At 39.0% G+C, this 27684-nt stretch overlaps 1 protein-coding gene across 3 annotated transcripts in view; it reads right to left on the bottom strand.

The window, feature by feature from the left end:
* Positions 1 to 27684, bottom strand: part of AR (androgen receptor) — a 162824-nt gene that overhangs the window by 124728 nt on the left and 10412 nt on the right. Inside the window, exon 2 of one of the 3 annotated variants that reach the window (XM_060137409.1) lies at positions 5554 to 5569. The exons of the other annotated variants lie outside the window; for them this stretch is intronic. Coding sequence (XP_059993392.1) covers positions 5554 to 5569 — 16 coding nt within the window. The remainder of the gene's footprint in view (positions 1 to 5553; positions 5570 to 27684) is intronic. 3 annotated transcript variants of the gene reach the window in all.

Raw genomic sequence — 27684 nt, forward strand, 5'->3', positions numbered from 1 at the left:
AGGTCTCTATCTAAAGGAGAACTGGAGTGGTTAGCAGAGTGACCACTGGCAAACAATATTCAAAACAAACCTCTTGATTCACAGTGGAGACCTACCTCCCAGATGACTCCATTAATGTAAACACAGATTCATTCAACAACAGGCAAAAAGATCAAGCACCTGCATGGTCTTGTAGTCCCATGGCAATCTGATGGCTGTGCAAATACCAAAGAGCTGTTGTGGCTCTTTGTTATAGAAAACGCTGTATCATTTTCATTCTATGACTCCTGACTTTTGCAACAGAACTGGAGATCACTGCCTTGTAAAGGAACTCCACTTGAACAGTTTGGCTATTTTTACATAAATCAAACTAAAATGGAACATTTAGGTGGAATGCTGTTCTTCTGGAGGTATCTGCAATAGAAAAAAACTAATAAATGGCTCTACTGAAGAAAGAAGTAATTCTCTTACTCTTCAAGATCTCAAGCTGGGACTTCCCTGGTGGCACAGTGGTTAAGAATCTGCCTGCCAATGCAGAGGACATGGGTTAGAACCTTGGTCTGGGACGATCCCACATGCCATGCAGCAACTAAGCCCGTGTGCCACAACTACTGAAGCCCGCATGCCTAGAGCTCCGGCTCCACAACAAGAGAAGCCACTGCAATGAGAAGCCCGCACACCACACAGAGTAGCCCCCGCTCGCCAAAACTAAAGAAAGCTCACGCGTAGCAACAAAAACCCAGCACAGCCAAAAATAAATAAATTTATTTTTAAAAAAGATCTCAAGCTGGGGAAAGAGATTCAACAGTAGTACATGGCTCAGAATTAAATCACCTTTATAAGCAGAGACGTGTATCAAGGTTTCCATACAAAGGAATTCCAAGTTGGTGCACACCATCTCTTTTTCTTTACCCATACATTGGGCACTGCTATCTGCTTTGTCCAGAGATAAAGCTTCCACTTCTCTCATTGGGAAAAAAAAAATCCAAGTTCTGGCAGCTCTCATATTTTTGTGACTTTTTCTTCCAAATTCCCTCCACATGGAAAGTCTTCACTTTCTACTCATCTTTGCATATTAAATCTCCACCTATTCTTCAAGACCAAGCTTAAATGCCACCTTAGGGAAATATTGCAGGGTATGGGAGAGTGAACAACTTCAACCACAGGTTTTCAATTATAGCTGTGTATCAAAATCACTGAGTATTTTTTTTTTGTGTGTGGTACGCGGGCCTCTCACTGTTGTGGCCTCTCCCGTTGCAGAGCACAGGCTCCGGACGCGCAGGCTCAGTGGCAATGGCTGACGGGCCCAGCCGCTCCGCGGCATGTGGGATCTTCCTGGACCGGGGCACGAACCCATGTCCCCTGCATCAGCAGGTGGACTCTAAACCACTGCGCCACCAGGGAAGCCCCATCACTGAGTAAATTTTAAAAGTATAGATTCCTGGCTTTCATGCCAGACCAAATGAATCAGAACTTCTGGGGAAAGGAACCAGTATAATTATTTTTGATTTCCTAGGAGATTTTGAAGAGGTCATGACTGGGAATCATCATCTTCAGTTCTGTGTAACTAGCCACAAAATAGATGTATAAGCCTAAAGTGTCCATTCCCTCAGGATGACCTGGGCATGAACAATAACAGAAACAGATGAGGTGAAAGGTCACTCTGTCTACTTAGAGTTGAGTCCACAAGTTTTCCTTTCCCAAAGCCAACACATAATCAAGCACTTTCTTCCTATGGAGAAAATATCAACTGCTCCTTCCTGATAACCAGGAAGAAGTCCTCATCCCAGGGCTCTGGAGATGCCAAATCTCCTGATCAATGTGATGCAGAAATAATGTTACAGACAAAAGCTCTGACTGTCAGCCAAAACAGTCAGGAACAAAAATGAGAAAACTTGCTCTTGGATTGGTAAGTATATTGTACCTTTACTCCAAAGAGCCCATCGTATTTGCACAGCCAAGAAACATCAAAGAATAAGAAAAGAGAGCTCATATGAGCAAATGTGGATACATTTATTACTACAGCTTTGCAAAATAGATGTGATATTAAAAAGTTGTAAGGAAAGTAAATTTTAACTGAATCTGGTCTTGACTTAAACTACAAAATTGTGAGGACGGTCTTTCAAACAAATGAGATCAAGCACAAGTGTTAAGATGAGTAGTCTAAACTCCAAGGCAAGCCAGGTACTGGTACTCTGGAACTCACTTCAGTGGCTGGAAACTGTACCTTTCCAGGAGGCTTGTAAAATTGGACTATGTCTTTAACAAATCCCTTCTATCACTTCTACTGCACAGGGTAGGAAAAGGGGAAACTTAATGAAGGCTGCTTTTTTTCCTCACACACCCTAACCTGTCTGAGATCAGTTTCTTCATTTATAAACTGGGGATAATATTAACTATCTTGAAGATTGACTGACTTATTGATTGTAAGGAGAGAAGAGGAGAGGAGGATTGACTTTGATTGACTGACTGATACTAATACTCAGTGAGTGCCTGCTATGTGCCAAACAACAACAACACTGTGAGCTATTATTTCCATTTTTACAGATGAGGAAACTGGAGGCAGAGATAAATAAAGTGACTTGTTGAAATTCATCCAGCCAGTAAGCTGATTTTACACTGTTAATAAGTGGTTCTTATCTCTGGAAATGCATTAGAGTCATTTATGGTCCTTTTAAAAAATAGACATTCCCAAGTAGACCTGGAATAGATTGGGTTGGCCTTGACATTGTTTTAAAGTTCTATTAAAGATTCTCACGTGCAACCAAGGTAGAGAATTCTTGACCTAGATTTATTCGACTAAGAGAATATCAACTCTTCCTTATGACTTATTCATTCAATGAATATTTACTAAGCATTTTCTATGTGCTGAACACTCTGATAGTGCTGGGAATGTATACAGTAGTGAAAAAAAGGATCATGGTCTCTGCCTTCATAGAGCTGACAGTCTAGTGGGGAAGATAGATAATAAGCAACTGAGTGAACAAACTAATTTATAATGAGACATCGGAATACGTGCTTCAAAGGAAACAAACAGGATACTATGACAGGGATTACTGAGAAAGTTAGCTTGAAATAGAGTGGACAGGGAAGGCCGATCTGAAGAGGAGGCTTTTAAGGCAAGACCTAGAGTCCAAAAGACCATGGAAAGTCAGGCAAAGATAGTATCTTTAGATTTGGCAAAAAAGTACAATGAGCATTCAGACTATAGATTAGTAATTAGGGACAAACCCTCCATCCTTTGGCCAGAATAATAGCAACACTTTAAAGTTGACTTTATAAGTTTCAAAATTATGGGGTAAAATTATTACAAAATTAGTATTCATAGTTGTTCTTAAACCATAGTTGAGTGGTTTATAATAAAGAAATCTAAAACTCTGTATATTTTTTGACAAAAGATACTACTACTTGTTAAAGTCATTATTGTGTACAATATAATCATTATTATTAGGTTATACATCTCCCTAAACACAATAAAAGGCAAATGGAAGTAAAGGGTTTTGGTTAGCATTTGGGAACAAATTTCTGTCAGGACTGTGAGGCACTAGATTTCCCCTGGAGATGCCTTTTTTCCTTGGGGATCTTTAGGAAAAAGACAGACAGCTATCTGCTTAAGATGAATTAAGAACTCCTGTGGAGTTAGGGAAGTAGGCTATATGACAAATATGTGTGAGAACTGTTGAGTGGCAGCTGAGGAAAGGCCAAAAAAGACAAAAAATGGCCACCCTACCTTTACTGTCAGGGTTATGTGCCAACTTTAAGAAAAAGGAGCAAACTGACGACATATGGCAACACTCAGAGAAGGAACTAATCCAACTTTTGCAATCTTCTGTGTGCTGCCATTTTGTTTTGCAAGGGGATGAACTAACAGATGAAAATTACAAATGTTTGCATTGATGACATCTGAAGGAAAACAAACTTATTTGTTGTTTTTAACCAAAAAGAAGGAGAGTGAGAGCAAGAGTGAGAACAACAGCACAAGCATGCAAGCAAGAGCCAGTGTGAGCTCTAACCAGATTAAATATGCTTTGTTTAATAGCTATGTAGAAACCTGAAGCTCATAAATTCTCCTTCATGTGCCCAGGACGACAGAGAATTGCAGAGAATTGCAGATTTATGAGCTTCGTGTTAGAAATCTGTAACAGTATCTTCTACATTATACAAGGTTTGTTGAAATAGCATTCCAAGGACTGCTCGCTAGACATTAAAGAAAGTAATGCGAGGCAATCATCAACCACATTTTCACCCATGCTTACAGTCTTTTCTTCATTTAAAGTGTCTATTTTGATCTCACAACACCCTTCTGAAGTAGTGCTTTTAGGTAATACAAAGTAGCCTTGCAAATAGCTTCAGTAGGAAGTCTACCAGCCCTAAAAATGATGTCTGGGCACCTACTCTTCTGCAGTCTTTGCCAGTTTTCAGTGTCCTTCTAAAGGGCAAAGCTGTTCACCAGGACCACCTGAAGTATTAAGATATTCAATGACAATTCTATAGGTACACTAACAGACATGGAACCGTGAAAAATCTTGCCCAAGGAAGGCCACTGAAAGGATCTTTAAGAAAACAAGCTGGCAACATAATGCATTCCTACTATGTATAACATAATGCATAGAAAAAGAGCTATGTTGGGAAATAATACTAGTAACTCTGGTTCATATCCTGTCACTGAACTGCTGGGTGAATTTAAACACATCTCTAAATGTTTCTGGGTCTCAGTTATTTCATCTGAAAAATGTAATTGATACTGACTGCACACCTGCTTCAGAGTCTGTTTATGAGAAGACAGTGAAATAAGGAGCATTAAGTACTTCTAAAAACACAAAACAATCTATAAATGTAAGAGATTATTATTACAAGAAAGTTCTGCTGGCTAATAGTCTCCTCAAAAAGTCAGATAATCAGGAGAAGAAACTGTCAGTAGCTACCGAGCACTTATGCCTAGATAAAGGAGAAAATAAATGCTCAAAGTCTTTTCATTTTTCCAGCCTATTCTGTTTTATGGACTCTCTGCTACCATCCCAGATTGAGTTATACCACCAATGTACAGTTTCCCATTAATAAACCCACTTGCCCCTATCCTCAAATACAAAAATAGTTGCTAGCTTATTGGGCACATATGTGCCAGATACTTTAACATACATTATCTTATTTAGTCCTCACAGTAATTTGAGAAGGTAGGTTTTCATCTATCTCATCAATAAAGAAATGGAGATTCAGAGAAGCAAAGTAACTTGGGTAAGGACACAGCTAAGAAATAGAAAAACCAATATTTGAAACTCAGGTCTGTGGGATTACAAAACTATTTCTTCTTACGTGGAGTTCTATGACTTTCCACTTTCCATTATTTTATTTTTAAATCACCAATATAAATTGCTAAAACAAAGAGGGGATATTCTTCATGTCCACTGCTTCATACACAAGTACATAGAAACCATACATAAAGCAAATACACGTTTGTGTATGTCTTATTGGTACTTCAAAGTATCCCAGAGCTTAAAATGAGAGATTTCTTCAGCCACCTGACCCGTCACACAAACCAACATAAATATGCTGATTTGAATAAAACATAAACACTTTTCTATCACAATTTCTCATGCCATTCCTTCCCTGTTCAAGTATGCACAAGGCAAAACAAAAAGAAAAGGTCCCAGACACAGCCAAGCTAAAATAAAAAATAAAACAACAACAAAAAATACAGACCTTTAAATGTAGATTCTCCTTGTCCCAGATAAGGATGGGGGTGGGGGGCTTAAGTGGCAAATTTCTGATACATTTCTGATAAATTTCTGTCCCTGGGCTGCATTCTCACCAGGGAAGCCAAGGTCACTCAGATTTTTACTGGCATTCATACCCAGGAAAGCGGCTAATGCAGCTAAAATACATAGCACCAATAAAACTACACAAATAACCACTAGAAAATATCATATAACTGTAAAGTACTATCCTTAAAAAGACAAACATACCAAAATATATTTTAAAATCTTACAACTCAATAATAAAAGGACAAATAATCCAATTAAGGATCTGAATAGACATTTCTTCAAAGAAAATATATAAACAGCCAGTCAGGACATGAAAAGATGCTCAACATCATTAACTATCAAGGGAAATGCAAATCAAAAGCACAATGAGATACCATTTCACACCCACTAAGATAGCTATTAACAAAAAAAACTAAAATGGACAATAACAAGTGTTGTCTAGTGTGTGGAGAAACTGAAATTCTCATAAACTGCTGGTGAGAATGTAAAATGGTGCAGTTGCTTTGGAAAAGTCTGGCAGTTCCTCAAAAGGTTGGACACATAATTACCATATGACACAGCAATTCCATTCCTAGGTATATACCCAAGAGAAATGAAAACAGACGTCCACACAAATATATACAAATATTCACGACAGCATTATTTATAATAGCAAACAAGTGGGAACAACCCAATGTCTGTCAACTGATGAAAGGATAAATAAATGTGGTGCATTCATACAATAGAATAGTATTCAGCCATAAAAAATGATACATTCTACAATGTGGATAAACCTTGAAAACATTATGCTAACTGAAAGAAGCCAGATGCAAACAGGCACATATTGCATGATTCAATTTATATGAAATGTCCAGAATAGACAAATCAATAGAGGACACCCAGGGCTGGAGAAGATAGGGAGAAATGGGAAGTTACCGCTATGGGTACAGAGTTTTTGGGGAGTGATGAAAATATTCTAAAATTGACTTGATAATGGTTGCACAACTCTGTGAATATACCAAAACACTGACTTGTACACTTTAAATAGGTGAACTTTATGGTATGTACATTTTATATCTACAAAGCTATAAAAAGGCAATATGCCTCATATGAAAATCCACCATCAATTTTTTTCAGAGAGGAAAAGTAGAAAAGAAAATAAAGGTTACATAGCCAGATGTTACAATGAAGAGAGAACTACAGAAGGATGCTGAAATTTCCAACAGCAGACATTCCCCTTTAGTGTATTTGCCTGAGAAGAACGCTCTCTACTGGCTCTCAGCTCACCAGCTCCAAAAACCAGACTCTGTAAAAAAAAATCCTCCACTGCTGGGGGCCACTTTGCTGAAAACATGACCTATGAGACTGAGACCAGGGTATCCCAACTTGGGTAAGTATTGGGAAGAGGGTTCTTGCCAGCCTGTTTTTCTACCTTTATGTGTTTTTCTTTCCAAAGAGAAGTTTCGCTAAGTAAGGGAAATAGTAAGTGTTTAAAGCATAGCTCCCAAGGCACCAGCTCATTATTTAATTTATGAACACAGTTCCCTGGCCTTATTGTCCATGTATATACTCAATATGGCAGCTCATCAGCAGGCACAGCAGAAGATGAGTATAATGCCAAGGAAGTTAGGGCTGGGTTAAATTAACAGTGAGCTCTATTTGTCAACTACACAATGCAACTAAATACAGGTACGGTTGTCACCTCTTTTCACAGCAACAATCAAAAAGGAAAAAGAAAATTTAGTGGAGTACCACTGAGGTACTGAACTAAAAGCCTACTCTAACCAGAGATTCCAAAATACCCATATTCCAGTTCTCCATGAAGACTGTGGTCTGCAGCCATATTGCTGATGTGGAAAGGCAATTATTTTTCTTTCTGAAGATAGAAACGTTTTTGGTATACATTCGAAGTCTCCTGGCCTCTGGTTTGGCAACCAGATGATAGAAAATCTTTCCTGTGTAATATACATAAAAACCCACAAGTTTCTTGGACATTTGAAATAGGTTCTTTGACTCTTTTTGTTCTTTCGTTCTGCTTCGACAAGGTGTTCTTCTCTTCCTTGCCTCTTCATGTGAAACTTAAACAAATAAAGCTTTAGTTGAAAAATGAGCTGATATTTACCAAAATAACAAACACACACACACACACACACATACACACACCAGTTTCCTATGCAAGCAAAAGCAAATGACATAAACAGAATGGTTAGTACTGCAGCGCATCCCAAATAGACACCCAAGTGTTAAGGGGTAAAGGAGATAACATCTGAAGTCACTATCAAGCTAAAATGTTGGCAATTACATTTCTGAGATGCTAATGGAATTTCCATATTCTTTTCAGTCAGACTTACAAGGAGAGGAGAGATGATGGCTCTTCCATATTAAGCCCTTCTCAGTATAGCACTGAAATTTCTAAAAGTCCTTATTGCCTTCTTTTAGGTACCGGATCACAGGTATTCCATTTCTTCTTTTAAACAAAAGCACTATCATTTGCAATGATATTCCATTTTGATAACTCATGGAGTATTTGGCATAGCCACATATTGTATAAATTCAAACAGATCCTAAAGGCATAGTGCAAAAGTTCTGCCCTATGCCAGAGCTAAGCTACCTACAGTTATTTCTACATCCTCTCAACATTCTGCAACAGAAAAGAGAACTCTCTGACCTCTACAATTATCAGGGGGAAAAAAACAAACAAACACTTATCATGTTTAAGAAGTCAAGGATTTCTAAGGATTTTTGGATCTCTTTCAAGGTTTCTTTTTAATGGATGGATGACCCAGTTTTTCCTTTTCTCGCTCCCTCTCCTTTTAAAACATAATCACAAATACTCTTACTAACCCCACCATACCCCCTCCACTGTCCAGTAAATTACCTCTTGAGGATTCAAAAATGTGTTAATTCTTGGCCCAATTCTCATAACCTCAGCAAATCTTTCTCCTCTACATACATCCAATGCACTTGAAAGTAGGCCCATAAGGATTCCATAAGGACCCTGTGAGTGCAATTAGTAGATATCTCTGCTGTCTGCACTTTTTTTTGTTACAAAAAAGTCTTTCCCTTACCCTTTCCAATGTCACCAGTCAGACATCATCCCCAAAGAAAGAAAGAAAGAAAATTGGCTCTATTTTTGGGGTTTATCTTTAGGGTATTCTTACTTTGCTTAATATCGCTTGGCGCTACCAGAAAGTCAGAAACTTCAGCTTGTAATCTTTACCTCATATTGAGAAGTAGAATATTCTGCCCTGAGTTTTGCTAGTAATCACAAGTCCTTAGGCTAACTCTTTCTGTCCCAGCAGTTCCCACACATGTATGAAGAAGGAAAGCTTTATTTACATCTTTTCTTTTACTTGGATTAATTGTAGCACTTCTGTAAGAGAGTTTATCTTCTAAAGATTGAGAAGTAATTGGGAGATATCTAGAAGTACTACATTTTACTCAAGCTTTTGTAACTCAACACTACTATCAAGGTTCTGGGGATGTGAGCCTCTGCTGCAAAGACAGTGAAGGAAAGCTGAGAGGCAATAATTGAGCTATGATGACAGTCATTTCCCAGCTGGGTGGCACAAAAGTCCTCAGCAGATTAGGGAGTGGGCCTAAGCAACAACTGGGAGCACCAAGCACACACACATCTAAACTAGTCCAATGGGTCACTGAGGCACTTGAATATATTTCCATTTTGACAAAAGGTGTTTTCAGGAATACGGTCTTATGGGAAAGTATATAAATAGGTGCTGCCTCTGTTGTTTGACAAGATGGGTGGAGAAGGGGAATGAAAGCCAAATTCAACTCTGAGGAAAAGCTGGAACTCATTACCATCTAGAAGACATGTCAGGAAGGAACACACTTAGTCACTAGTGTTTTTTTTTTTACCAAACTACCTTCTACGGGTGGTGTTCAATAGGCCTTCCAGAGCTGAAGTGAAGTAAATCACCACTTAGAAGAACATATGTCCTAATATGCTGGCAGGAGCCTTAGACATTATCAATTCTTATCTTTCATACATTTCCATCATGTTTTACAGATGAGGAAAATAGTACCCAGAGAATGGAAAGGAATTCTATCCACTTCAATATCTGTAAGACTCAGAGCAATGTTTCCTCAACTGTGAAACTTATACTGGTGGTGAGATGATGAGATGAGTTAAGGTGGCACCTCAGTAAACTCTTTTAGTACTTATGCATTCATTTTAATGAGCATGTTAAGAGCACAGGTTCTCACAAACTATTATATGATATTTGGAGATTATTATTATTTTTAGGTGTGATGATAATTTTATGGTTATGTTAAAAAGAGAAAGTTCTTACCTGTTAGAGACACACACTGAAGTATTTACAGGTGAAATAAGTCTGAGATTGGCTTTAAAACACTGCAGCAAGAAAAAAAAGTGAGTGGGGAATAGACAAAACAAAAACTGCAAAATGTTGATAACTGGTGAATCTAGGGATGGGTATATGGGGGAACATTATATGTTGTTCTAATTTTGTGTACTTTTGAAATTTTCTATAATCTTTTTTTTAAGTAGGGGAGGAAATCCTGGTTTCTCATGTACAATATTTATGTGAAAGTTTCTTTTTAAAATAAATTTATTAAGTGCAAAAAGCAAGTCAATAAAAAATGTTAAGTACAGAGTAGTAGAAGTGGTAGGCAGGGTCAAAACCTGTGAAGCTGAAGTTCACTGGGAATGAATGATGTTCAGGAATACTACCCTAGATCAACAGTCCCAAGAGAACTATGAAACAGGAAAGTATTACTGACAAGTACTACGGAAAAGTTCTTCTCCTCAAAATGCTCCTAGATGACAATAACTTATTTTAACGGGATCTTCAGTCACTAATTGGAGCAATTATATTTTAAGTGCTACTTCTAATTTTCCTTTTTAAGACTTTCACAATAAACTAAAACACCAGGGATAAAATCACCTATTCTACAAATTCGAAATACAAATTTACTCTTGCAATAACTAGCTGTGTGACCCTGGGAAAGTCCCTTCACCACTCTGAGCCTCAATGTCTCTGAGCCTCAATGGCTCCTTATATACAATGAGAAGGTATTAAAAACATCTGTCAGGGCTACCCTGGTGGCGCAGTGGTTGAGAGTCCGCCTGCCGATGCAGGGGACACAGGTTCGTGTCCCGGTCCGGGAAGATCCCACATGCCGCGGAGCGTCTAGGCCCGTGAGCCATGGCCGCTGAGCCTGCGAGTCCGGAGCCTGTGCTCCGCAAAGGGAGAGGACACAACAGTGAGAGGCCCGCGTACCGCAAAAAAAAAAAAAAAATCTGTCAAAGGGTGGGGGCAGGAGCCTCAGTCCATACCCCCAGTGGGTCAGCTTGCAGCCCTGTGCTGTTAATCACAAAAGCAATGGAGATGGTATCACAAATGAAGGCTTGGGATCCGATGATCCTGAGAAAATGTCACAGATTTGAAGGGTTGGGAAGGACTTTTAAAAGTCAGTCAGTGCAGCCCTCTGTGCTACCCAGAAAACCAATCCATTTGTGCTAAATCTGCTGTCCTCAAATGGAGAAACATTATGGGGCTATTCAGAACAAATAGGACTCTTGGCCCAGACTTCAGAAGAGCATGATAAATAAACACTGATCCAGAGAAGAACTGGTTCCTCCATCTTACTCCACCTTTCTTACACAAAGCCAAATTATCAAAGGTTAATTGTTTCACAAGTACTTTCTGAAGGTGTCGATATTTCAGTTGTCTCTGTTTGCTTTTCCTTAACTTGGGCATTACTAATGGCCCTCTGAAAAGTATAGACCCTTTACCTGAATGGCCTTCCAGTCTCTGCTTTGTAGAATGGTTAACCTCAGAGAGCAGAGACCATGGTTGGTGAACAGACTTCTACATAATCATAAAACAAATATTTATAGGAAGATGACTATGTGCTAGGTTCAAATCCTTACTACATCACATTTTAGCAGTAGAACCCTAGTCCAGTTCATTTATGTCTTTGAGTCTTAATTTCTTCTTCTATAAAATGGACATTAAGATTACTACCCACTTCACTGGGTCATTGTGAGGATTAAAATGTCAGAGCGCTTTACACATATATAACTTTGCAATAAATAAGGTAGGATGGTCCTGGAAAGCAGTTAAGCACAGCAGAACAAATTTCAGAATGCTGATTTGAGTATATGAACTATTTTTGACTACCCATGGTACAGTGAACTAGCCAAATAAATGGCAGAGTTTCCTCCTTGAAAAGTGATTTGATAGACTAGTTTGATTGGTTTTGTTCCTCAAGGCTCAAGGCTTACCTTGCAGTCTAATGATCTACTTACAACTTGAAATCCAGCTTCTATCACACTAGTAAAATAGAAAAAAATAAATTTAGATTGATGTTTCATAGCAAATCACAAGAAGCTGTCCTTTTTCTTTTACATACTAGAATTTTTTAATCTAATATTCTATCAATAACTGGACCAACATCTAGAACCTCCATTCTTTTAGAGGATATGAAAAGTATCTTTATAATAATATTCTTGTGAATGATATTTTACTTGATATTCTGATTTGGATTTTTTTTTTTTACAAAAGGTTAAAAAGAAAGCAAGGAAGTCCCTACACACCTGAGGTCCTAACACCTGTCCCTTAAATATTTGTTGTTAACAAAATTGGATACTTTATGCCATACGTATAAAACATTATTTTTACCATAGATGTATAATCTCAGAAAAGTCATGACTCCCCCTCAACCCAATACTCACCCTCCCTCCCTAGAAAAGGCAGAATTAAACCAAATCAGTATTTTCCCAAACAAAACAAAATGACCAGGGTTTGCCGCAAAAGACTATCTCAGAATATTACTTTAACTGAATAAATTTTGTTTTATGAAATATCTACCCATTGCCCTTACTTTTCTTATTTTTCCCTAAATAAGTGAAAAGTTTGTCATATGCAGTCATTTGGTACTTACTGAGATAGTCTTTATTATGACCATATGCAAATGAGGAAATCAAGGTTTGATGTTATCAATGTTGGCTAGAATGTGGAGTCTACATACAAACCTCCATCTTCTGACTGGAATCCAGGACCACAGACTCCTCTGTATTCAAATCAATGTAACGGAAGAAAAAATCAACTGTCTGAATTATAAAATATGATAGATTTTACCCCTTGGTTTTGTTATTTGCATTATTTTACATTCAGTATATCAAACTAAGTTAAGAGCGTATAAACAGATACAATTATTTAATCATCATATCAATTGTATATAAATAGTATGTCTAGGTGTTTGATAATTTTTAATTGTCTTAAAATATTTTAATTATCTTTCCTATAATCTTATAGGAGGATTAGATTAAAATACTTATGGAATCTCCTTATTAATCATAAAACAGTTGACTTCTAGATAGATATTCCTTTAGCATAGTACCAAATTAATTTCCTATACCTAGGTAACTTAGATGTTCCCACTGAGCCTAGTCCTCTACTAGTGACCACTTCCTTGTCAATGCTTACCATAATTGAGAAGGAACTGTACTCTTTAGAATTCTGTATACACACTAGATAAATGAATAAAGGATGACGTCAGAAAAATCATGGCTGCCCCCATAAAGGACCACAGGTACCCTGGGAAGAGTGCAAAACTGCCATAAAGGGTCCCTGACCACATCAATGGATCAATTTGTATGACAGCTGCAGTGACATTTAACAATCTCTTTAATATCTTGCAAAGAAACAAGTATAATAAGCAGGTGAACCACATTTGGAAGTTTCCTTCTTGCAGTGGCAGAACAAACACCAAAAAGAGTATATCAAGCAAAGAAAGAGAAACCAAAAGAACTTAAATTTAAATACAGGAGATCACCTTCTACCAGGAAAAAAAAAGGAGGACTGGCCTCCTCCTCATCCCTGCCCCTCCCTCACTGCCTTCCTTGGATGAACACAGCAGCCCAGGACAAGGAAAGATGGGATCCTGCTAAGCTTCTCTCTGTGGCCCTCATCATTCCATTTCCTATGAATTCCATCTTGAGCCCCCAGCTGACTCCATACAGATGAAGAACATGTTCATCCCTCTGTCATTTTTCATTCTCCATTGTGTCTATACTCCTTGTGCTCTAAGTCCACCTCAGAGCCATCTGTAGTAACTCCTCAAAACAAAAAGCCAAACAAAACCAGAGAAGTAACATCTTCTAACCCAGTAATGAACATCACATATAAGACTTCACAGTACAAATAGATGCCTTCTCTACCATCAGTATGCTGAGTTTCTCTAAAAGCATGTAATATCTTATACAGCCAGTCCTTTCAAATTTAATTCACTGACACAGTGAAATTAGCATGAAAAGGTTTACAATTTAAATACCACTCATTTACCAACAATTCTCCCCACACACGTGTCCTGTCAATAAAGACACAACATGTACAATTCTTAAATTACTCTTTTGACATCGTACATGAAGAATTATGCAGACCTAAGTATCAATGCACACCTAAGTACCATGGTGGCTAGAAAGCCCCAAAATAAACAGTAAGTTCAACATATCTGAGATATCTCACAAAATAATCCAGTGGATTCCTCAGAAAGCAGATGGCCATCTTGTGAGATCAATGGGTACACATGCACAAAGATATAGCCAACAACACAGAAACAACAGAGAGACAGCTACATGGAAATATCTGGTCACAGAAAAACAGAAAGATACATGGACCATTACATATACAGTCAAATACACACACAGGGACACACACAGAGACAACCATACACAACAGATTACAAACATAGACAGTTCTTCCCAAAGCTGATGCACACAAGCTAAAATGAAAGCACATGCACAAAAAAGATAACAGGCCAATTCCAACTGATGCATACAGAAACATAAAGAAGTCAAAAATTACAAGGGCCCAGAAAAGCAAGACACAAGTATACAAGGTCAGAGAAACATGAACTAAGTACACAGATGCATCAAAACGTACACATAAAAAGACACACGAAGACAGGGACACTAAGGGCAAAGAAAAAGACACACAGAGAAGGAGACACACGGGGAAGGGCTAATACATAAACAGAAATGGTCATCTCAAAATTGGCTTGCATTGGCACTCGAAGACCCAGCCAGATGTAGAAATTCATACACTGACAGGAACAAAGAGCTATATACATAGACGCAGTGACACATGGGCTGGGAGTCAGAGATGTCCACAAAGATAGAAACATGTCCAAAACCAGAGGGAAAAAATATAGGAAAGCACAGAGACACAAGAACAGAAGAATGGAAGAAAAGACACAGGGGCACATTGACTCAGTAAGATGCACAACTTGGAGACACAGGTACAAAATAAGAGCCATGGTCGCACTCGGAGAGTACACAGAGTTAGACGCTGTTTCTAGGTCTCTGTGCCACAACTGTTCAGAAATGGATTCATATAAAGAAACACACAGAGTCTGGTACACAATTACATATAAGCATTAAACCAGAATACATGTGCAGAAACTCACACCTATCCTGTGCACAAAGGCTGAAAACTGGAGGACACAAAGCATGCTGCTTCCTGTCCCTAAGAGTCCTGCAGGCAGGCCAATGTGCATGAGAAAAGCAGCCTTGGTTTAGGTGATAGTGTTTTTTTCATGTTAATAATAATGAATTGCTCACCCCCCACCACAATCCCCCACCTACACTGTAGTCTTCCTCAAACCACTTAATACTAAAACAGCTTAATAAGCAAGCTAATCTATATGCCTAATAGATAATGGTGTGGCTGCATCCCACAGGTCACAGTCCAAACCTTACAACACTCACCACTGAGTTCCAAGTTTTCAACCAAAACCTCCCACCTGTGAGGCCAGAGTATCATGGGAAAAAGTGACAAGGAATGTCAGGAGCACTTTGCATTCATTTCCCTGGTATACTTGTACAAAGTCCTGTTCAAAGCAGGCCTCCAGCACCTTGGAGGCAGGCTTTTGCAAAGGCAGTAAGATGAAAGAGATGACCTCTGAGGAATCCCTCTCTGCTCTTAACACCTACAGGAGAAGAGAGCAGTTTGGCAAATCAGAGCTGAAAAATTTTATTGGTATGCACAAAGTGGGAGAAGGAAGGGGGCAGAAAAGCAAACATGCCCTCTCCATGCTAATCATTTCTTTGCTAATTCAGAATTCACAAACATGATCTAATGCGGACAGTGGTATTACACATGATAATCACACTTCCTCCATCTTCTAGGTCCTTGAAAAAAACAAAGGGGAGGGGAGGGAAATATTCCCACTTTAGCTAGAGCTGGAATCTCAGATCCCATTGTCCCCAATGTATTATAGAAAGGGTAAAAATCATGGAGATCACAGAATCTCTGAGCTGAAAAAGGCCTTAAAGAGCATCTAGTACTGATGTGGGAGTAGAAGCCCTTGATTTCCAATCTGAATGTGCTATGATGAGTTTTGTGAATTTGGTCTAATCCCTCTTCCTGCCCAATCCATATAAAAGGGTACTGATTTCCAGAGTCCCCTCTAAATTCTGATAATCTCTGATTCTTTGGTATAAGCTTGACCCTTTTCAACTCACTGTTTTGAATTGATGTCTAGAAGAGAAGCACAATTAATCCTTAGAAGTGGAAAGAGAGTAATGTTTTTCACCAAGTCAACAAATGCCTGTTACATACAAATAAGGAAAAAAGCCCAGATAGACATGCCTACTTGAAACAAGCCTCAGATGTTAAGTCTGAATAAATAAGAGAGGCTTTGGAGAGTGAGAGAGGGACTTGGTCTTCTTTACTTGCCGTCTGCTGACCCCTGAATGTGTAACCCTCCTTTTACACTTTCTCAATGCTTAAGCAGTCCACTGCCCTCAGCCCATAATTACTACATCTGTAATGTGGCTGGTACAGGGGCAAAGACCCACCCCTTAAGCCACACATGTTCAGGCTTTTAGGAAAAACAGGACAAGGTTTTATCAGTGAAGAGTAGCATAATTTTTTGACCATACAAAATCAACACTTTAAATCTATAAGCCCTTTCTGAGTTTGCAAAACACTTTTAGACTTATCCTTTCATCTATAAAATTAGAATTTATGTTCTAATTTACAGATGAGGAAATTCTGACTCACAACTGTTAACTTGTCCAAGGTTACACAGATAGTAACCAACAAAGTCTGGACACAAATCCTGGTATTTGAAGCATACCTTCACTGCTCTTTCATGTACCCCTGCCTTTTTCTTCACTCATGGTCCTCCTAGTAATCATTCAACTTCTCCTCCCACTTTGGTTCAGCGGAAGGAAAAGAAAACCCTGGCATCAACTCAGTGCTGAAAGGAACTCATTTCTAGCTCCCACCTCCATGTCTGCACAGAAAATAGGGAAGCAGGAGGGGGTGTGGCCTTGGCTGAAGGGCTCTTGGAAGGGAAGGGAAGGAAGCTTTTCCCCATCATTCTCATTACTACTAGCTCTCAGAGAACATTGTGGGTAAGTTTACGAAGCTAAGGAAGTAAAATAGAGATGACAAGTTGCCAATGAAATTCACATCCCAAACTAATATTTCCTGAAGTAGCTAAGACTTTGATTTTCCATTTTACAGTTAACCAAGACACTTAAAAGCCTGGATTAAGCTCTGGGCCACAGTACTCATGAAGGTTGTAAAAGTTTTTCTGAAGATTTCTTAAGAACATTCTAGAGAAGAATAATGTTGAAGGGAGGCAAGAAGCTTTGGCTAATGGAGAATAGATTTAATGGTCTCTATGAAAAATAAAGCTGAAGTCGTGTGGAATAGTGAAAACAGCAGTGAGGCCAGAGGACAAAAAGCTGAAAACCGAAATTCAAATCCCAAGTCCACTAAGTTACTCATTGTATGACCTTGAACAAGTCATTAACTGTCTAGGATCAGATTAAAGATTAAACAAGAAAATACCTTGATATACACCTAGCACTGAGAGGGAGATGCTCAAAATGTGTAATATCTGATAATAATTAGTTTACCCACACTAGGAAAGAGCCTTAAGTGTCATGTTTTCAAAGCAAGTGAAATAGTGATGCTCTAGTTCTGCTGACTGGTTACTTGGAAAAAGTCTAAGATCAGCTCTTATACAACAATCCTTGTCACCCTGATCCTCTACATAATACATACACACTGGGTTGGAACCCACTAGGACAACTTAACCTGCCCCCATAGCTCCTACTTGGCAATGCCCTAGCTCTCATCTATCATCACACATCCAACCCACAGCACGCGCGCACGTGTGGACGCGCGCGCGCGCGCACACACACACACACACACACACTGAAACTTTCACTTTTGTTCTTAGGAAGATAGGATTAGATTAAAAAGCAGTTACTCATTAAAACTTCATATTCATATACCCAAAATAAAAGACATCTACATTTTTAGGAGGGCCATACTCACTATGCAAGAGGGATATGACTTGAAATTTGGGTAATGTTATTTCATAAGCATCTGTTCTTATGTTTACTATTGAGATGTCAGTCCCCAGTCTCTGAGATCTTTCAGACCTGAGATGATGTCTTATTTCTCTTTTCATCCTCAGAATCCAGCACAGGGTCAGTTACAAAGTTGGCACTCAGGAAATATATTAATGGATAAAAGAATGAATTAGTGAATTAATGAATGAAATGTTTATCATTTGACAAGACTGATATTGCTGATAATAAAAATGATGATCCACAAAGGATGGAGCAAATCTTTAACTCAAAGTTGAAAATAATGTTCCCAAATCAAATGTATACTCATTCATTCATTTATTCAAAAGCAAATCTGTACAGTGAGCTTGAAAAAAAATAGGGCTTACAACCAGAAATACATGGTCCAAGTCCTGGTTCTTCCACTTTTTGTCTAAATTACCATGGAATGTCCCTCAATTGCCTCCAGCCTCAGGTACTTCATCTGTGAAATGAGGATTTTGATCCATATTGTGCCTACCTCCAAGTTGGTTTTGAGAAGACAATGTGCCTGAAAGTACCTGGTGCACTTTCAAGCACTTTATACTTCCCAGGAATTTGAATCATTTAGTCTCAAACATGTCCAATGGCTCCACTCCCATTTTCCAGTCCTCTACCATTTCACATATCAATTGGCTATAACAAAGCCAGCCACCATATCCTCTGAAAACCATCTAAAACTGAATGCAAAAGGGAAAGGATATACAAATATAGAATCATTATGTTGTACACCTGAAATTGACATATATTATAAATAAATTATACCTCAATAAAAGAAGGTGGTGGGGAGGAAGGCAGAGGCCTAGGTCTCCTGCCAGTTTCAAGCAAATTTTGGCTTATCTGATTTCTTCTAGGTCCTGGATATGGCTGTCTGAACAAGTTACTGCTGCCACTGATAAAAAATCTTGATACCAACCTTTTAAAGTCATCCAAGAAGCATCCCTTTTGGATCCACCCTGGCTCCTATGCCCAGCAAAGTGAAGGGCTGTGAGGAAGATTCTGATGGGAGGGAGATGGCATGATAGAAAGAAGGGGGAGGCTATGTAAGTCATGGGATGCAGACTGAATAAGTAGAAATGGCAAAAGTAGATGAAGGGAGACAGCAATGGACAAAGAGGAGAGCAGTTGCCTTGAAAGAGAAAGGGGCTTGGAGTCTGTGGAACAGGGTTCAAAGAGGCCAGGACCAAGTTGAAGCTCAGGGCTTTACAGGATGAAACCAGGTTTATAGGAGAAAAGCCCAATCTTTACCTACAATGAACTACTTGCTAACTGCCATTTTCTCCACTAATAAATTCATAACTGCAGTGGTGGACAAAGTATAAAGAATTATACTACCTATAATAGATAATATATTACTTTCAGCTACCTATAGCAGAAAGAAGCATTACAATTTCAGACAGCTGACCCACTGGTACAAGTGCTGCCTCCCTCTCATCTTTACTCTTTTATAAACTAAGAAGAAAACAAAAAGTGATAGAATAAGAAGTCTTAATAGATGCTCTCTAGAGTCATGGGGGCTAGAAGTGGGTCACCTTTCCTGTCCCCATTGGAGGAAGTCAGATAGATTCCACCTCTCAACTTACTCCCTCATAGATTAGGGTATAGTCCTTGCCTCCTGTGACATGCCAGTCTGCTCTTCAGTGACTCAGCAGATCTTTAAATATACCCAGGCAAGGAGCTGCTCTGAGACACAGTAAAAAAAATGTTTTAATCTGTTTGGGGTGTTGAGAGGCGGTCAGGAAGGTCCTCTGTTAACATGAGGTTCCCAAGCAAATTCAGCATTGCCATGAAGCTCTCTCTCTATGCTAAGAGGCTTGTTTTTGTTCTGCTGTCTGCTGTTTGCCAGCTGTGTAGAGCACAAGAATGAGAAGGGGGATGGTTCCAGGCCATGGAAGGAGTGAAGGAAATTCCTGCCCAGTGATTCTGTGGGGGAAGGGGACCAATGTATGCAATGGAGTGACTTGTTTAAATGTAGGGGCCCCAAACTCACCAAGGGCCCAGACTTTGCACTGGGTCATTCTGTTCCCTGTGGAGGACCATGACCTCTAGCTGAGAGGAGGGGTCTTCTTACTTTCCCTGTCTTCTCAGACCGGCTCAGTCTTGCACTTTGAAACAAGCATCAACTAGTAAAAGATTTCAGCTGGGCTGAGGGAAGTAACTGAATAACTTGTATTACCAAAACAAATCACGCTCCTGTTATCTGCAATGACCTCACACTTACATTCCGGCCAAAGCATTTTGGAGACAGAGCTTTGTGGAGGGGAGGAAGGGACAGCAGTGGCCTGAGGAAAGGCTCATGTACTTCAGAGTCTAGCCATGCGTTTTCCCAAGCTCTGCTGGTCTGTTCTAATAATAATAATAATGAGGAGGAGGAAGAGGAGGAGAACCATTTATCAAGCTTTTATTCTAGGCCAGGCATTGGTCAAGACTTTTTACATCCATTATCTCACTTACCCTCACAAGAACCCAACGAGAAAAGTATTAATATCTTCATTATATAAATGAGGAAACTGAAAATAAGATTAAGTGGCCCAGAACACACAATTGGTAATTGTCAAACTCAGGATTTAAACTAAAATCTGTCAGGTGCCAAAGCCTATTCCTGAATGTCAACACATTATATTTTAGCCCTGACCCCAACTTTTTCCCCAAGAGCCCTCATCCTATCTGTTGTTTATTAAAAGTCCCTAACTCTGTGATGTATGTCTAAATTCATCCAGATGGGCATTTTGGAGTTATTGATAGGCTTTTAAATTGTTAGAAAGTGACTGTGGAAATCACCTACTATGAGTTGAAACCTCTTCCCTGTATACATGGTCTCCAACAAGTCCAGCTTTTTCTTTTTTTTTTTTTTTTTGTGGTACGCGGGCCTCTCACTGTTGTGGCCTCTCCCGTTGCGGAGCACAGGCTCCGGACGCACAGGCTCAGCGGCCATGGCTCACGGGTCCAGCTGCTCCGTGGCATGTGGGATCTTCCCAGACCGGGGCACGAACCCGTGTCCCCTGCATCAGCAGGCGGACTCTCAACCACTGCGCCACCAGGGAAGCCCCCAGCTTCTTCTTGAATGCCTTCAATGAGGGTGAATTTACTACTTATGTGATACTCCCAATGGACATAAAGGGTGCCATAAATAAGAAGAAGGGAACTAGTATTTCATCATTTACTAAGTGGCATGCCCTTTATCTAGTTGTTTTATTTAGTTTTCACAATAATGCTGTGAGGAGAGCGTTATACAGACGAAGGAGTTGACGTTCAGAGAGGTTAAGTTAACTCACCCAAGGTCATACAGTTGGTAAATGGCTGTGCCAGAACTGAAAGCCAAGTCACATCTGATTGCAGCATCCCTTGTACTTTTCTTTAGTCCCTCCTAGATGAGGAGTACAAGCCCTTGGGGTAAAGAAGGCTGTCAAGATTTTCCCAGGTCCCTGATCTGACAGGGATGGCAAATTCAAATGCCTAGAACAGTCAAGCAAGTAACTTAAATGAATAAAGCAGGTTGCTCGTGTCTGGGTAAACTGGAAAGTACATGCTCCATCTAGAGGAGCACTTGCTTCTCACCTCCAGCTGGTTACTGTCATGCAGGAATGTAGTCCCAATAATTCCAGATCTTCATTTCCCAAACTGGAAATCTGAATTTTTACGTGAAATGTTAGCAACTAATTTGATAAACACACACAAACACACACACACACCCCAAAACTCATTTGGTCCTTGTTGGAAACTTCCAATATAGGGTGAATCCACTATGAGAAAATGTCTTCCTTTTACTGAACTGCAATTTATCCTCATTGGATTTGCCCTTTGGGGTACTACAGAAAATATCTAACTCCTTTATTCCATGATAGCCCTTCAGATATATTGAGACAATATTTATGTCCATTGCTCCCTACCTCCCTTCCCATACCCAACTCAGCATCTCAGCTTCTTCATGCTTTACAAGAGGAGATGCCTCATGAAAAATTGGGTTGAACACCACATTGTAAATATGGTCTGACCAGAATTCACTTCCTTTATTCTGAATCCCATATTTCTATTAATTGAACTTATAATCCATTATTTGTTTTTGGCACTTAATATGATTGGCTCAGATTCACTGAATAAATAAATGTTTATGGAATACCTACTATGAGCCAAATGCTAAGCTATGTGTTTTGTATAATTTACAGAAATATATCCGTGAAACAACCTTTGCCCTAAGAGAGTACAATTTAAAAAGATATATAAGATAAGCATATAAATAATTATAATTTAATAACTAAGTATATATCAATAGAGAAGGTAAAAAGGGCTGAATCTAAAAGATATTAAGCACTAACTCTTGACTTATACCTGACATCCATCATGCATCACGTCATCTGATCATCTCCTTGCAAAAGTCTTATAATCTAGAGATTTCGAGCACTAGTTTACAGATGAAAACTGAAGCCTACATTCTTTCAACCATATCATGTCACAGAGATAACTTTCTCAATGGATTAGGGGATGAGAAATTTCATCTCATATGAGACTATATTTGAGCTAAGGTTAGAAAAATAGATAGTATTAAAATTGGGATAGCCTTCAAGGCCAAAGGAATAATAGGAAAAACAACAAGTTCAAGGAAAACAGGAGTGACAACGGTTTAAGGTGACAGATCCATGTGGCTGGAGTTAAAGATTTCTGTAGGGTAATTATAGGAATTAAGGTTGGAAAAGTAATACAGATAATGAAAAGCTTTGAACACCAGACTTAAAGAATTTGTATTTTAACCTATAAGCAAATGGAGAGGAGCTGCAATTTCAAACATGCATTACACAACTGCTCAGGAAGGCTTCTTCTGTACTAAGCATTGAGAATACAGAGATAAATTAAACAGAGTTCTAACCCTCAAGGAGCTTATAGACTAATGGATGTTTAAAGGAAGATACTAACAATATTGTAACTGAGTTTTGGGAAAGTTAATCTGGTAGGATGAATACAATATGAATCAGAGAGCAGCACAGAGGACTAGGGAGAGCAGGCATGAGGTCACTGCACTAATCCAGGCAAGAGGTGATGAGGACTGGAACTCACGGAGAGGGAATGACAGAGAAGTCTTTGGTAAACAACAACACATCATTTCACTACCTTAATTCCCAAAGCCTCCAGTGCAGCTTTTCCCAGACACTGTGGGATCATCTCTGATGATGACACATTTTGAGTCAATCTAGCACCTCAACAAGGCTTAACAGGTGTCCAAAGAAAATGACATATAAAAATACGAGTATGGTTAAGGTTTTTGGTTTATTATTAGGTAGCTGGTGACTGAAATATCTCAGTATAATTTGGTCCTTTTTATTTAAACGCCTGATCAAACAGATTTTTCAAATGAACAACTGGAAACTCAGACTACACACTTGCTAACCTTTGTATTTTTAAACAAAGATGAAAGGGAAGGAGGGGTAGGTAAAGTAAACAGACTCAAAACATGTTCTGGAATCCTTTCTGCACCCAAACATCAAAGGAGTTTCCATCTTACTCCCAACTCTCAGTTTATGAGACCTCATCATCTAATCAGAGGTTGGACAATGCTTCAGAGAAGTAGACCAATATGACACTTTTGGAAAGATGCTTCCTCTTATGTACTGCCAATTTTCAAAAGAAATTCCTAAGTAGTTATCACTTATATGAGTGGGAAGATTGCACCTTCCTTAAAAAAAATCTGGAGAGAAGCAGACTTTCATAGTGGCCTTCTTACATTTCCACAATAACAAAAAAGTCATCTGACAATCATATTCATGACTTCCTATGGAATCCTGCACAACCAATTTGGGCTAGAAGAACAGAGGTAGCATTTTCTCATACTGGGAAGTTCGCCTTCTTATTTAGGGCAAATCCCATATGCTGACATTTTTTCCTTATGTTTTTGTTCCTTTTGACAATGCCTGATAGGACATGGATTCTGATCATTCTCCCATTCTCTGTCCAATCTTGCTGATGCAGAACGTTAATTTTTAAAAAATGAGAGGCAGGGCGATACAGAAGGAGGAATAAAGGGAGACAAGTCAGTGTGAGAATGGAAACAGAGTGATAAAATGCAAAGAGGTTTGGCAGTCTGGAGTCTCGAGTTCAGACTCTGGTTCTACTAATTACTCACCATGTGCCCTTGGATAAGTACCTTTCCTTCTAAGAGTCCTTAAAAGAAGCTGGTGTATTTTAAGGACAAGAGGTGCTCAATGTTTGAAGCTCAGGCACAATGTTTTTGCATTAAAAAAATTTTATAATATGAATAGCACTCCTTTCCCTAAATGTAGTGGAAAATAATATAAGTTGAGGAGCAGAGCTACCTAGATTCTAATATAGTCTCTTTCACTTACTTGTTCTATAACCTTGGGCACGTTACTTAATTGTTCTGTTCCTATTCACTCACCAGTAACATAGAAATGATAATCCTACTTACCTCAGGGAGTTATTTTGAGAATTAAATGAATTAACACATGTAAAACACATAAAAGAGTTCCTGACTTCAAGAAATCAGCCATTTTATTTTTCTTACCTTGGTTTCTTTCCTATTTAAGCAGGCATTGCATTGCCCATGTTTGTAGTGGGCGTTGAGATTTTCAACCACCTTGGAATCTCCAGGCCTTTTTCAACAATTTCTGTAGTTCTGCTTTCCAATCCCTATTGTAAATGATCAACTTCTTCCCACCACCCCCTTTATGTCCCTCCACCTCCACTTTAATCTCCAGGAACTCAGGTATTCTGTGAGGATCAGTGTACGATATAGGGTCAGTGCTTAATGAGGTCACCCTAGTCACCAGTCTTTTGGGATAGTAGAGGTGAATGACTAGCTAATCTGAGAAGCTGTTGGTACTAAACAGTGATTAGAACCTCGCAGTTACAAGCCAGACTTCTATTACTTCCTAGCTGTGTGACCTTTGGGCAAGTCACTTAACCTCTCTGGGACTATTTACCAAGGTTTTTGTGGGAATTAAATTAGTTAACCCATGTAAGGCACCAAAATTTGGCACATAGTAAGTGCTATCATTATTACTGCTATTATAATTCTTTGTTCTGAGTGGGGAATCACTTTTCCAACATAGAATTTTCCAAAGGAGCAACAGACAGCTAACCCTCAGAATAGGCTCTGACTAAAAGAAACTAGCTTTTTGTGTGACTTTGTTCAAATTCCTTTCCATCTCTCTGCCTCAGGCACCTCATTCATAAAATGACCAAACTGGACAAGATGGTTTGCCACGTTCCATAGACTCTAATATCCTACAATCTCAGGCCATTTATGTTCCAGATCTCTGTAAGTTTCAGCTTAGATCAAAGCTCAGTGGCCTTTAAAAGTCTACTTACTGTGTTTTTCATGGATAAATTATTTTGGTGTGTGGTTCAGTAAAAACATAATAACAATATTTTGGTTCGATTGAAGGCAGCAGCCACTTTGTGTGGTGTTCTAGGTTTTTATTCATTATTTAGTTTAGTTACCTGGTTTAAGGTTTGGGCAAGAAGAAGAAACTCACACCACCCCAAAAATGAGGTCTCAGGATAACGCTAAGAAGCACCAAGCTGGAATCCAGGAGAACTGAGTTTGTGCTCTAGTTATGTTGCCAGCTTGTTGTTTCGCCCTAGACAAGACTCCACTCCTCTCTAGGCCCCTATAAAGCAAAAGGGGAGAAGTGAGAGGGCATCAAAGATCTAGGTGGTCTCTAAGGTTTTAATCTCCTTGAAAAGCAGAAAGCTAAGGGCACTGCATGAAAACTGAGAAGAAGCCAACAAGATGTTCACCAAATAACTCAAACTTTATACATCAAAAATCAAACTCTTGATTCCTACCCACCCACACACACATACCGGCTTTACCTACAATATTCATCATTTCAGTAAATGGCAATCACATTCTTCAAATTGCTCAGATCAAAAATTTGGCAATCAGCCTTGACTTCTCTCTTTTTCTCACAATGAGTATCTAATCTGTCAGTAAATGCTGTAGGATCTACCATGAAGACACATCAAGAATCCAGCTACTTCTCATCTCCTCTACCAATAACCCCTGGTCTAAACCACCATCATCTCTTACCTGGATCACTGCAGTAGCCTCATCTCCTTGCTTTCGCCTTGCTCTTACAGTGTTTTCTCCACACAGACAATCAGTAAACAAACAAATGTATAAAATATCAAAGAGTGGTGGATGTTCTGAAGAAGAGAATCTGTTAAAATATCAGTCAAATCATGTTAATCCTCTATTCAAAATCTTCCAATGACTCCCCATATCGGAGTAAAAACCAAAGTCCTAAGGAAGACCTGAGATGTCCCTTATTAACTCTGATCTCATCTCTTATCACTCTCCATTTACTTAAACTGCCATACAGGTCTCTCTGCTATTGTCCATCATACAAAGTATGCTCCTGCCTCAGGTCTTTTCTACTTGTGGTTGTCTGTATCTGGAATATTCTAACTCCAGATATCCCTATTGTTCACTTCCTAATTTCCTTCAGGTCTCTGCTCAAATATCACCTTCTCAGTAAGGGCTTCTCTGACCAACAGATATAAAATAGTCCTTCCCACTATCAATCCCTATTCCCCACACTCTGCTAAATTATTCTTCATGACATTTATCACCATCAGATATATTCTACATGTCTCCTTTCATTAAACTGTAAACTCCATGAAGGGAGGAATTTTCGTCTGCCTTGTTCATTGCTGTGTCATAGGTGCTTAGCATAGAATTTGATATGTAAAAAGCTCAGTAAGTATTTGTCGAATAAATGCAGTCTATAAAGTAAGATGGCAAGACTGTTGGCAACTTGAATGCCCACACAAGCCAATCCATCAGTCCAGTAAATGGATAAAAGACCCAGAAGCCTTAAGAGCTTCATGAATTTCTATTGATACTAGTTAAGGTTATTTTGCCTCTCTGACTCTCCTATTTCCTATCTATGAGGTGAGCGACCTGTGTGATAAAAAAGGAGCACTTGATTTGAGGAACAAAGAGTGGGGCTGAAATCCCAGCTCTGCCACCTTGAGGCTGTTTGACTTTAGACATGTCACTTAACTTCTCTGAACATAATATTTACAATGGGAATGACAGTATTATAATAGTATGGAGAATATTAAAACACAGTAAACCTGGCTACTTGTATACAGTAGAAAAGAGGATGAAATGCAATAATGGAATATGAAACAACTCTGTAAACTGTAAAGTGTTACTGGAATATGTCCAATGTCACTGTTCCCTGTGCTACATTCAGAAAAAGTTGTCAAAGAGTCAAATAGTGCTACTAAAAATGTTTTGAACTTTGGAAAAGAACATCCCAGATAAAATACTAAGTACCACTGTAGCTTATTTATTGTCTGGTACTAGGTTGTTCTGGCTCAAGTTATCCTGTGACATGTTGAATCCACCAAAGGAGGCCAACTATTTCCAGGGAAACCCTGTCACAGGACACTTGCAGTCCCCCTAGCGGCCAGATAGTAAGACTACACTTCCACAAGCAAGGAACACACTCAATTTGCACAAAACAGAACCCATAATTAAGGGATTGGCCATTTTAAAGCTACATCATCTAATTCAGCAAAGGCCTTATAAAAAAAAGTTTTCATGTT

The sequence above is a fragment of the Lagenorhynchus albirostris genome, chromosome X (assembly GCF_949774975.1).
Source record: "Lagenorhynchus albirostris chromosome X, mLagAlb1.1, whole genome shotgun sequence".
Lineage (NCBI taxonomy): Eukaryota > Metazoa > Chordata > Mammalia > Artiodactyla > Delphinidae > Lagenorhynchus > Lagenorhynchus albirostris.